The following is a 13,577-nucleotide window of genomic DNA, read 5'->3' on the forward strand; positions in this document are numbered from 1 at the left end:
AAAGGAGGGACAGAGGAGATATGATTCATATGTTCAAATAACAAAATCTTTTCCAGAGAAAGGAAAATGGTAAAACCAGAGGACATAATTTGAGGTTGAGGGGTGGTAGACTCAACAACAATGTAAGGAAATTCTTTCTGCAGAGGGTGGTGGAGAGGAAAACGGTGATGGAGTTCAAAAAAGCAGGGGATGAACAAAGAGGATCTAGAATCTGAAAATAATAGTAAATATTGAAGAACTAAGGCCAGTACTGGGCAGATTTGCACGGTCTATGTCTATATGGCCATTTGGTGGAGGATGGGCTGGGGAGGGCTTCAATGGCTGAGAGGGTGTAGATTTACTGAAGTGAGCTTTGACAGAGACTTCAGTAGTTGGAACCTAAGCACAGGACCGGGGCAGAGCTTTGGATTCTTGCGCAGAAAGGGCTAAGGAGAAAGGGGAACACCCCCCCCCAAAAAAAAAAAATTAATATATTTTTAGATTGAATCAGGTTGGGCAGACTTGATGGACCATTTGGGTCTTTATCTGCCGTAATCATTATGTTACTATATCTCAATTTTCTTCCATTCACTTCTGTAAGGCTCTTTAAATGAACAGGAAGGTGTTAATCTGTTTCCTGCACCGTCTTAAAAAATGTGTTTTAAATTTGTAGGCTATATGCCACTGCTCTAAAGCAGTGGTTCTCAACCCTGTTCTGGAGGACCACCAGGCCAATCGGGTTTTCAGGATAACTCTAATGAATAAGCATGGAGCAGATTTGCATGCCTGTTACTTCCATTATATGCAAATCTCCCTCATGCATATTCATTAGGGCTAGTCTGACAACCCAACTGGCCTAGTGGTCCTCCAGGATGGGTTGGGAACCACTGCTCTAAAGCATCTTCATGCCCTTTTCACTGGGAGCTCAAGGGCAGTGATGTGAGGGTACAGTCCTCGTTTCCCTGTGTCCAGAGGGCTTATGATTTCAGAAAACTGCTGTGTGTGTTTACACTTTTCCACCCATGCAAACATTTTGTTAATCTCCCCTACAATACAAGTGGCAGGCACTAACCTGCTTCCTTTTTTGGGAGCTCTCTCGTCTGCTGTTGCTACTGCAATCTGATTTTGAGAGTCCTTCACCTCCCAATGTTAGATGCTATGTCTGGCTTTGTCACCTCTCTCTGCACACTGGAGTGTTGCTCTGGGATCCTGAGTTTTAAAACCACCATTGACAGAGAATTCTTGCACGGTTCCAGCATGAGGAGGGCCTTCTTTTCTCTTAGTCCAACACACTCGAATAGTTTAACCTTTTGCAGTCTATCTGTGTATGGAACAAGACAACCAACTCGTTGGGGTTCTTTCAGTCACTTATTAGGTTGGTTCATGAAGGGGGAAAAAAGGCCTTTTTGAACCTCCCTCCGCAGGAAACAACTTCCCTGACCACGCGCGCAGCTGGGGGGGCGGAGTCAAGACGCCATGGCAACCGCCGCTCCGACCAACCGCCTCGGCGCAGCTCAAGCCCCCGCGCCTGCGCAGACCGAGCCCCGCCCCTTCCCGCTCTTTTCACCTCTCACCCGACATGGCGGCGCCCTGGGCTGCGGTGAAGTTCTGGAAGCCAGGTACGAAGGAGGCCGTCGAGGTTCCGAGGCCGGCCCCGGGTTCCCGGTCGCGTTGAGCTCTCTTTCCCGCGGGGCCGGGGAGGCTGCGGGCTCCGTTCTCAGCCGGGGGCTCTTTGGACGCGAGAGGAAGAAGCGCCCGTTCTCTCTTCACTACATGAAACTAGGGAAGGGAGAACAAAAAAGACACATGACCCCGCCCACACTCCACCCACAGCCCCGCCCACTTTCTTGGCCTCCCCCTTCCTTCCTATGCTCTGTACCCTTTTAGTCAGTGGTGTTAAAGTCCCTCCTCGAGGGCCTTTTAGTCAGTCGTGTTTTTCAGGATTTCCCCAATAAATATGCATGAGATCTCATTCATATTCATTGGGGAAATCCTGACAACCCGACTGGATTGAACATAAGAAGTGCCATCTCCTGAACAGACCCTAGGTCCATCAAGTCCGGCTATCCTCATGCGCGGAGGCCCCTGGCATAGTTTTGGTCCCCATATCACTTTAAGCTTCTCATAAGGAGATGTGCATCTAGTTTACCCTTACCCTATCATTTTATGCCACTCATAAGGAGATGTACATCTAGCTTACCCTTAAACCCTAATATGGTGGATTCCGCAATTACCTCTTCTGGGAGAGCATTCCAGGTGTCCACACACTCGTTGCGTGAAGCAGAACTTCCTGATATTTGTCCTGAACTTGTCCCCCCTTAGCTTCAGTCTTTGTCCTCTTGTCCATGTCACATTGGACATTGTAAATAATTTTTTATCCTGCTCTAACGTAATCTTATTTATACTCTAACTGTAATCTATTTGTTATATCACACAGTAACGTACAGTCAATTTAATATCCAATTTGCAAGTTCTTCCGGAATTAATCCAGGTACCTCTCCTCCCTTGTAACCAAAAAAAAACAAAACCCCAAACTGTTGTAACTTCACTGGAAATGTCCAGTTAGCTCTTTTGTAATCCGCCTTGAACTGCAAGGTATAGGCGGAATAGAAGTCCCTAATGTAATGTATTTGGTCGATTCCTTTCAGTATTTTGAAAGTCTCGATCATATCCCCTCACAGTCTCTTCTTCTCAAGGGAGAAAAATCCCAGTCTCTTAAGTCGTTCCTCGTATTCCAAGTTCTCCATGCCCTTTATTAGCTTTGTTGCTCGACTCTGCACCCTCTCAAGTATTTTTAAATTCTTTTTTAGGTATGGAGACCAATGTTGGACGCAATATTCCAAATGTGGTCTGACCATCGTTCTATAAAGCGGTAGTATTACTTTCTCCGATCTATTCGTGATTCCCTTCTTTATCATGCCTAGCATTCTATTTGCGTTCTTCGCTGCCGCCGCACATTGCGCCAAAGGCTTCAGGGTCCTATCGATTAATATGCCCAGGTCCCTTTCCTGTTCAGTTTTTCCCAGAGTTGCACCTGACATACTATACTTGTGTTCCTTAGTTTTTCTGCCTAAGTGCATCACTTTGCATTTTTCCACATTAAACTTCATCTGCCATTTATCTGCCCAATTCTCCAATCGGCCCAAGTCACTTTGGAGTTCCTCACTGTCCTTCTGTGATTTGATTGCCCGGCATAGCTTTGTGTCATCTGCGAACTTGATTATCTCACTAGATGTTCCATCCTCCAGGTCATTTATGAAGATATTAAATAAGATGGGCCCAAGTACCGAGCCCTGGGGCACACCGCTAGTCACAGTCTCCCAGTCTGAGAATTTCCCATTTATGCCCATTCTCTGCCTTCTGTTCTCCAGCCATTTGCCTATCCATCTTAGTATGTCTCCTTCTATTCCATGGCCTTGCAGTTTCCTAAGGAGTCTTACATGTGGAACCTTGTCGAACACTTTCTGAAAATCCAAGTATACAATATCCACCGGTTCTCCATTATCAATTTGTCTGTTCACTGTCTCAAAGAATTGAAGTAGGTTCGTCAAACATGACTTCCCCTTCCTGAATCCATGTTGGCTGGCTCTCATCAGGCTGTGTGTTTCTAAGTGCCGGGTTATGCTATCCTTGATCAGCGCCTCAACCATCTTCCCAGGGACCAACATGAGACTCGCAGGTCTATAGTTGCCCGGTACTCCTCTTGATCCTTTTTAAAATATCGGCGTGACGTTCGCTATCTTCCAGTCGTCCAGTATCTTTCCTGTTTTAATTGACAGGTTGACAAGTTTTTGCAATAGTTCTCCTATTTCCACTTTTAGCTCTTTCAAGACTCTCGGATGAATTCCGTCCGGTCCAGGAGATTTGTCACTTTTGAGTTTGTCGATCTGGTGGTAAATCTGGTCTAAGTCCATTTCTATTGTGGTAAGGCTGTTGAGGAGGGACTTTGACACTCCTGCTTTTAGTGGTTCTTTCTTCCTTCCCCCAACCCTAGGGTTACCAGATGGCTCCAGAAAAAAGAGGCTGGATTGAGACATCCGGGTTTTACTTTCACTGAAAGCAATGGAAGTAAGGAGGACAAAGCCATCCTCCTTTTTCTGGAGCCATATAGTAACCCTGTCATGTTTAAAAAATGAAAATCCCGGACACATGACCCCGCCCCGTTCTGCCCCAGCCCCACTCAGTTCCGCCTCTAGGCCCACTCTGTTCTGCCCCCCCCCCCTCCGACCAGCCCCCAGAAAGCCTCCTCTCTTTGCAAGCAGTTCTGGCCGCATCTGGAGGGCCTGGAGCATGCGCAGATGTGTGACATCATTCGCGCATGCTCAGAGGCCCTCCAGACAAATGCTGGGTTTTGGAAAGTCCATCCAGGAGCCTGGACAGTCCTCTAAAAAGAGGACATGTCTGGGTTTTCCCAGACGTCTGGTAACCCTATCCAACCTCCCTCCCCCATGGATGTTTCTCTTTCTCTCAGTCCCCTTCCTATCCCCCCCATGCCCTTCACATCCCCTCCTGCTGTTTCTGTCTCTCCCCCCTATCCAGCACTCCCTACTCCATGCTCTTTTCTCCAGCACTATCTCCTTTACATAATTTATTTATTTAAAAAATATAAATTCTGCTACTTCAACATTTCTAGGCAGATTCCAACAAACATACATAATGCTTCTCCAGCCTCCCCCCCTCTCCTCCTCCAACGCTGCCTCCCCTCATAACCTCTCTAGCTCCTGATTCTCCTACCTATCTCCTCCTCAGTCCCGGCTGCATCAACGAGGTAAGCCTGTTGCCACTGGCCTGCCCTGGAAGCCGCCTCTATGCAGCTACTGTCTCGGGTAGATGGGCCCTGCAGAGATGGCAATTCCATGTGTAACTTTTTAGAATGCTCCTGATATGCCCCCTTTTCAGATACACGCTTGAAAATTGGATGCTGATACGTATAGAATAATGTGTAGTTGGATACATATGAAACTTCTGATCAAAGCCAATTAACTGCAATAATGGTTCTTCGTACCAAATTGTTGCTAATTAATGGCTTGTTGATCAGTTGTATGTGTAACTTTGGGAACAATATAGAATTTGGGAGATAATGCATTATTGTTACTTTATTTGGTTAGTATAATACGTTGCAGACTGATTGTAATTCAAGGAGGTAATAGGTGTTGCCTGTACCATATATACATATGTATTTGACTAATGATAGACTATTTTAACTAACATTATGTCATGCAGGCACTGAGGGCCCAGGTATTAATATCTCAGAAGAGCGGCAAAGTGCAGCTGAAGCCAGTGGAACTTCTATCATCTATAATCCTCATGCAGCCTTTTCTATAGAACAACAGCGACAAAAGCTCCCAGTGTTTAAGGTATTCCAGACATGCCCTAAAATAACAAAGTTAAACCAATTGTTTACATTTAAGCTAGAGTATTTATAGCATGTTCATTTATTTTAATATACTGCCTAAGTCAAAGACTCTAAATGGTTTACATAAAAGAATTAAAAGGGAAAAGGGAGAGACAAAAGATAAATACTGAACAATGCAAGAAACTTGCAAATACTTAGAAACAGAGAAACATGATGGCAGATAAATAACAAATGGCTTATCCAGTTTGCCCATCTAAAGCATCCACTGTCTCCTCTTTCTAAGAGATCCCACGTGCCTGTCCCATGCTTTCTTGCCACAGTCTTTGTCTCCACCGGGAGACTATTCCATGCATCTATCACCCTTTCTGTAAAAAAAAAGTATTTCCTTAGATTACACCTGAGCCTATCATCGCTTCTTAACTCCAGAATGAGAGGGCATAGGATAAACTTTTCTTTCAATTAAAAGAGACTCGTCTCATGTGTATTTATGCCACATAGGTATTTAAGCATCTCTTATCATTTCTCCCCTCTCCCACCTTTCCTCCAAAGTATACATATTGAGATCTTTGAGTCTGTCCCCATACGCCTTATGACATAGATTACTGACCATTTTAGTTTCCTTCCTCTGGACCTGTCTATATCTTTTTGAAGGTGGAGTCTCCAAAATTGTACATAGTATTCTAAATGAGGTCTCACCAGAGTCTTATACAGGGACATCAATACCTCCTTTTTCCTACTGTATGCCTCTTGGTTTGAATCAATAACTCTGAAATAGTGAACTTCACAGTAATAATTTACAATAAACACATTCACAAAGGTCGTGTAGAAGGTATGAGAAACTAAAACATGAGTCAGAAGGGGTTCTACCGGGAGGAAAAGCCTCAGACAAAGCCCTCCCACCGCCACAGCTGTGGCTTAAGGTGTTCAGGTGGAGTACCTCATCGGCATAAAAACCTCCCAGAGGGCCAAATATGGTTTGAGACACTGTAACACTTAAGCATGTTCATACCAAATAGCACCTCGTAGTGTAAGTCCCAGTTAACTCTGCATTTACATGTACAGTTATAGAACTGAGCTTACATGTTTTGGTGAGTAAAACAAATGTGAGAACGCCATTGAAGTAGTTAATATAAGTGACATCATTTAATTTCTTTTATAAGTTCAAGACTCAGACTCCTGAAGCAGGCTATTGTGACCAAAACTCGTACGTGTCGTGTCTTAATTGATACAGTAAAGAAATTGAGCACCTCAGGGCGCCTTTGCTGGTTTTCTTACTTTAGATACGTTAGATAAATTGTGAGCCCACCGGGACAGATAGGGAAAATGCATGAGTACCTGATTGTAAAAACCGCTTAGATAACCTGATTGTAAAAACCTAATAAACTTGAAACTGAAACATTTATTCCTGCTCCTGTGTAATTGTAAATATTCTATAGCTTCAATCTGGGTACAATTTTTGCTGGTTTACCCCCAGTATTTTATAAAGATAAGAATATAAAAATATCCTTAATGGGTCAGACCAATGGTCCATCAAGCCCGTAGCCTGTTCTCATGGTGGCCTATCCAGGTCACTAGTACCTGGCCAAAACCCAAGGAGTAGCAACATTCCATGCTACCGATCCAGGGCAAGCAGTGGCTTCCCCCACGTCTCTCTCAATAACAGACTCTGGACTTTTCCTCCAAACATGTCCAAACATTTCTTAAAACCAGCTACGCCATCTGCTCTTACCACAACCTCTGGCAATGTGTTCTAGAGCTTAACTATTCTCTGAGTGAAACAATATTTCCTTCTTTTGATTTTAAAAGTATTTCCCTGTAACTTCATCGAGTGTCCCCTAGTCTGTAATTTTTGAAGGAGTGAAAAATCGATCCACTTGTACCCCAGGATTTTCTGAACTTCAATCATATTTCCCCTCAGCTGTCTCTTTTCCAAGCTAAAGTGCCCTAACCTTTTTAGTCTTTCCTCTTATGAAAGGAGTTTCATCCCCTTTATCATCTTGGTCGCTCTTCTTTGAACCTTTTCTAGTGCCGCTATATCTTTCTTGAGATAAGGAGACCAGACTTGATGTAGTACTCCAGAACTACATTTATCCAGCATCTATCAATCCCCATAGGTGCTGGTTAACTGATTAACTGAGAGTCTACTGTAGTGGCTATTTCTATGTGCCAAGAGGACTCACATATTTTTATATAAATAAAAGTTTCAAGTTTATTCGAAATTTGATGAATCGCTTATACATAAAATACTAAGCGAATTACATTAAAATCCAAATTTATACATACGTTAAAATACAAAAGAATGATAATAACAAATCAAAAAAGGGGTTAGACCTACAGACCAACAGACTTGACTGGATGGAAAGGGATGAGGGGATAAGGTTACAATATTAATCATTTTAAGAAAAGGGAAACAAAAAAGGAGAAAAACATTAGGAGGGGTATTTTTTTTTTTATATATATATATATTTTTTTTATTATTATTCTATTTTTGATAAAGGACTGCTGCACTGTGATTATTCCATATAGGAGGTAAAAGCATCTTTAAACAGGAAGGTTTTTTAATTAATTTTAAAACGACTAATGTCTTTTTCGTCTCTTATATATTGGGGGAGAGAATTCCAGGTTTGGGGGGCTCCTACTGAAAATATATCATGTCATCTGGTGCCGATCACTTTTAAAGAAGGGACTACCAAAAGACCTTGGGTTGATGAGCGAAGGGAGCGAGAAGAGTTGTATGGAATAAGTATCCTGTTTATAAATTGCGGTTCGTTTGTGGATAAAGTTTTAAATACTAAAAGTAGAATTTTAAAGGTGATGTGATGGTTAATGGGAAGCCAATGTGAGGCAACCAGAAAGGGGGTTACGTGGTCATATTTTTTCCCATTGTGAATAAGTTTTAAAGGCAAGATTTTGAATTATCTGTAGACGTTTCTTTTCTTTTTGAGTAATGTTTAGTAGTAATGAGTTACAATAGTCTAGCTTAGAGATAATAAGTGAATGTATAAGTATGTTAAGGGATTTTGGTTCCAAGAACTTGGAAATAGAACGGATTTGATGTAAGCGATAAAAGCAAGATTTAACTATGCTACTTATGTGCTCATGATAAGAGAAATTTTCATCAATGGTGACTCATAGTAATTTTAATGATGAAACTGTATTGATAGGAGTGTTATTGATGTTGAAGGGAGAGCACAACTTTGTTCCTTGTTTGTGTGAAAAGAGCATGGCTTTTGTTTTTTTAATTTTTAATGATAATCTATTAGATTTCAGCCAATTTTTGATTATTTCTAATTTTTGATTAATCTGGTATATTTCTTCTAAATTTTCTGGGTTTAAAGGATGAGACAGTTGAATATCGTCTGCGTACGTGTAAATTGTGAAACCTATGGATTGACATAGACTCAGTAGGGGTGATAGAAAAATGTTGAACAGTAATGGGGACAGTATAGAACCCTGAGGGATACCATAATTCAGAGAAAAAGACTTGGAAGTAGTATTGTTAAAGTGTACGGTATATTTTCGATTTGACAAGAAAGAAGTAAACCATTGTAAAACTTGGTCGCAAACACCGATAGATTTTAGCCTATTTAAGAGTAAGATGTGATCGATGGTGTCAAATGCGGCTGATAAATCTAAGGAGAAGAGGATAACAGAATTGTGATGGTCCAGATGATAAATTATGTTTGTGGTTAGCCCGATCAGCGAATATTCTGTATTGTGATTTTTCCGAAACCCTGTCTGATTGGGATGCAACACATTGGTTGCTTCAACAAAGTCAGATAATTGGTCAAAAACTACTCGTTCCGTTAGTTTTGCCAAGAAAGGGATATTTGTGATGGGGCGATAATTTGTGGCTTCCTCTGGGCTTATCTTTCGGTCTTTTAGTATAGGAAAAATTGCTGCAGATTTCCAAGATGATGGAACAAAGCCTGTACTAATGCTTTTTAGTACAAAATGGTGTATGAATGGGCCAAAACAGGAAAAAAAAATTTTTAGGATTAGTGGAGGGATAATTTCTAAGCTGGAGCCCTTTAAGTTGACTTTGAGGAAAAGGCGTTCAGTGTCCTCTAAAGATGGGAGTTAAAGTGGAAGTTGCACCTGGGTCGCATTGTTCAAAGTTCCGCTCTGAACTATTCTAGTACTGCGGTATACAAAAATAAAGTTATTATTATTATTACACTGACCATTAGGCTACTTTTTACACTTGTTTGCTGCTCTGTTATGACTGGCCATAATACCTGAAGATGTCATAGAGCCTGGTATCCACTGGTATGTTCACTTCTTAGGGGGGTTAGTAATTACTGGGAGATGAAGGAGGGATTATAGCTTCATCCCTCCAGTGCTCAGCTGCTTAGTCAGGGCAACATTTATACCCTGGATGTGCTCTGAAACAGATCTAGATAAAAATTGTCCTAATTTTTTATCCTGGGACGTTTATCACTGAAAGACATCCTAATTTTACACTTTCTAGTCTCACCCAAAATGCATTTACAATTCGCCTCCTTGCTGTTTAGATGAACTGCAGTGTAAAATGTCCAAATTCTGCATTTGGAAAATCACTATTTAAAAGTTTTGTGCAAATGGACTACTTTTTAGGCCATTTTGAGATGTTCATCTGCTTTGAAAAGGATTGCCATAGGTAGGATTACCATATTTGTACTAGTAAAAAAAGAGAAAATGTGGCCCCCACCCCCCAATCCTGCCCCCATTTAAACCTCATCTCCTCTCTTTCCCTGAGCTTGGGATCCCATCTGGAGGACCTCTGAGCATGTGCGCATACTGCATGTCGCATCCGTAACATCCGTTCCTGCTCGGAGGCCCTCCAGATGTGTGGCCTGAGCTTTGCAGAGCTGGGGCCTTCCAAAACCTGGAGAATCTGCTGGGTTTTCAAAATCCGTCTGGACACCCAGACAGTCCTGTAAAAAGAGGACATGCCTGGGTAAATCCAGACATCTGGTAACCCTAGCCATAGGCATCTTAGTGTTTAAATTAAATAGGCTAAAATGAAGTCACCTATGAGGTCTCCACATGTAGACAACCTCTTTTAAATTTACCCTGTATAACAGGATGTTTTCTGATACTCAGAATGAGTTTTAAAGTAATCTGTCTTGCTTCTAAGAGAAAGTTTATTGAGAGAAGGCAGGAGATGTCTTAATTTTCCATGTGCTGAAGTTTGAGAAAAAAATCGGTATTTAACCTTATGATCTTATCAGGTACATGTTGATGGTAAATCATCCTTTGGATGGAGATCAGTGCTGCAGGAGATGGAGATCAGTGCTCTCCTTTGTCTCTTACCTTATTTAACATCTATATGACTACATTAAGAAAACTTAAGCTTATGAATTTAGAATCCATTTTTACATATGCAGATGGTATTTTTATATTATTGGAAGTGGATCCAACATTGATTGATTTGTCTGCAAATATAAAATCATGCATTTCTAGGCTTCAAAGTTGGCCGCCTCTGTTCGGATGAAGCTTAATGCAACAAAAACTAAGCTATTGTGGTTTGGCCCTAAAATAGACCTTTTGCCTTCCTCAATAACCTTAAAGACTGGAGATTCTTTAATATTGATTATTCTAAGATATTAGACTTCTTGTTGGATTCCTCACTTTCTCTTCACTGTCAGGTTAACAATCTTTCCAAGAAATGTTTCTTTAGTCTTCGTATGTTAAGGAAAGTTCGTCTTTTGTTTTATCAACAACATTTTGCTGTTATGGTACAATAAATTATATTAGCTCAATTAGATTATTGTAACTCTCTTTATGCTTATTTAAGTAAGAAAAATTTAGAAAGGTTACAATTAATCCAGAACGCGACAGCCAAATTGATTTATGGTAAGAAGTATGACCATGTGTCCCCCCCTCTTAAAAGCTCTTCACTGGCTTCCAGTCTGTTTCAGAATTCAATTTAAACGTGCGAGTATAACTCTTAAAATCTTACATGTAATTTTTGGGCCTTTAGTCTCAATTTTTTTGAATTTATTATGATCTATAAAGTCTAGAACTTCTCAGATGTATAAATTATCTTTTCCATCTCTTAAAAGAATAAAATCCCTGGGTTATATTTCTCGATCCTTTGTATATATTTTCACATCTATTTGCAATGAACTTCCTGTTGGGATTAGAACACATTTTACCAGTTCAAATAGGCCACATTTTAGTTACATTTTAGAAGAAATGGAATTTAATGTTGTCCTTAGTGGATATCAAATTATATGTTTATTTAATAAATAATGCACAGAAATGTGATATTAATCTATACATTTATTGTGATGACCTAAATACTATCCATAGGCAAAAATGCAACCCAAATAAGTAAACAAAGAGCTCACGCTTTACAGAATGACTTCTAACACCACCTTTTTCTGTCTTTATCCCTCCCAGCTCCGAAACCATATCCTGTACTTAGTAGAGAACTATCAGACTGTGGTGATCATTGGAGAAACAGGATGTGGGAAGAGCACCCAGATTCCACAAGTGAGTCTGTCTATAATTTGGTGATCTAATATTAAGAAGACATTTTGGACCTTCCTCTCTCTTACAAAGTCTAATGTAATAGTAATAGGACAGCAGTTCACTTTATACAAAGTTATTTTTGTGGTTAAAAAAAAAAAGTGCACTAACCTATATTTATAAAGTGTTATTTATTTATTTATTTTATTTATTCAATTTTTTTATATCGTTCTCCCAAGGGAATTCAAAACGGTTTACATGAATTTATTCAGGTACTCAAACATTATTCTCTGCCTGGTGGGATCACAATCTATCTAATATACCTGAGACATTGGGGGAGATTAGGTGACTTGCCCAGGGTTACAAAGAGCAGTATGAGTTTGAACCCACAACCTCAAGGTGCTGAGGCTGTAGCTTTACCCACTGCACCACTCTAGAAATCAAAATGTAGCAAAAGGTGAGCCGAGTATATGACAATTAAGCCATTGTAACATCACTGATGAGGTTGACTCTTATTGGTGGAATGAAGTATTATGACATCACAATACCAGCTCTGATACCAGAGATAGAAACTTTTCACACTATTTATTCAGTTTTCTATACTGTTCTCCCAGAGGAGCTCAAAGCAGTTTACATGAATTTATTCAGGTACTCAAAGCATTTTCCCCTCTCTGTCCCAGCAGGCTCACAATTTGTCTAATATATCTAGGGCAATGAGGGGATTAAGTGACTTGCCCTGGGTCACAAGGAGCAGTGTGGGTTTGAACCTACAACCTTAGGGTGCTGGGGCGGATCCTTTAACCACTGTGCCACACTCTTCCCATATATTGTGTACCATTTGTCTGCTTATACAGTATCTTTAGAGCCGAAGGGTTTGGAATCAGATGGGCCACTGGGGTATGGGCTGACCAATATTTTGCTTAATAAATCATCAACAGCTAGAGTGCTTGGGAGTAGAGGGGAGGTAGGTTTGTTTGGCCCTTCGAACCAAAATGATGTTTTCATCTGCATCCTCCCGTATTTGTGTGGACCAGTAGAAGAGCAAATTGGGCTCATTTAATAGTTTTAAACTATGAAGCACCTTGAATTCCTTTTAGTTTACATTTTGAAAGGAAATAAAGACTTATGAAAGAGCTTTCTGTGTTCCTAATAGGTTTTGCTGATGGTTGGCCTGTCCAGAACAGAATTTTGGGACATATTAAAGTGTGCATCACACACACATGTATGTACATTCTGGAAGTTAGACTCCTTCAGGTTAAACATTTTATTTCTGATACATTTAATCTTTAAACAGACTATGGGTACACGACACATCACTGAGCAGAACATGTGGCATAAATATTGGAAATAAAATGTAACTATTTGCATGTAAATAAAATGTATTCTTTGCTTGCTCAGTATACTGTAGAGAATGACACGGGGACAAATTTTTCCCCGTCCCTGTGGGAACTCATTTTTCCATCACGTCCTGGTGAGTTATTTTTCTGTCTTTGCCCCGTTTCTGGAAGCTTTGTCCTCATCTGCACAAGCCTCAAACCCTTTAAAATCCTAAGTAGCAACATTCTAGAGCTCAGATTGTGATGTCATAATGCCTCATTCCACCAATGCCTAAGCTCCGGCCTCATCTGCACAAGCCTCAAACACTTAAATCATATGTGTTTGAGGCTTGTACGGTTAAGGCAAAGCTTATAGGAATGTGGCAGGAAGAGCGACAAAACTCACAGGGACAGGGAAATTGAGTTCCTTTGGGGACGGGGACAAATTTGTCTCTGTGCCATTCTCTAGT

The 13,577-nt window shown here is 40.8% G+C and overlaps 1 protein-coding gene across 1 annotated transcript in view; it reads left to right on the forward strand.

The window, feature by feature from the left end:
- Positions 1–1,465: 1,465 nt before the first annotated feature.
- Positions 1,466–13,577, forward strand: part of DHX35 (DEAH-box helicase 35) — a 57,674-nt gene continuing 45,562 nt past the window's right edge. The window contains exons 1-3 of the mRNA XM_033914161.1: positions 1,466–1,598; positions 5,203–5,336; positions 11,723–11,815. Of these exons, the coding sequence (XP_033770052.1) occupies positions 1,559–1,598; positions 5,203–5,336; positions 11,723–11,815 (267 nt within the window). The 5' untranslated portion in view covers positions 1,466–1,558. The remainder of the gene's footprint in view (positions 1,599–5,202; positions 5,337–11,722; positions 11,816–13,577) is intronic.

Source organism: Geotrypetes seraphini, chromosome 11, assembly GCF_902459505.1.
Source record: "Geotrypetes seraphini chromosome 11, aGeoSer1.1, whole genome shotgun sequence".
In the NCBI taxonomy this organism is placed as follows: Eukaryota; Metazoa; Chordata; class Amphibia; order Gymnophiona; family Dermophiidae; genus Geotrypetes; species Geotrypetes seraphini.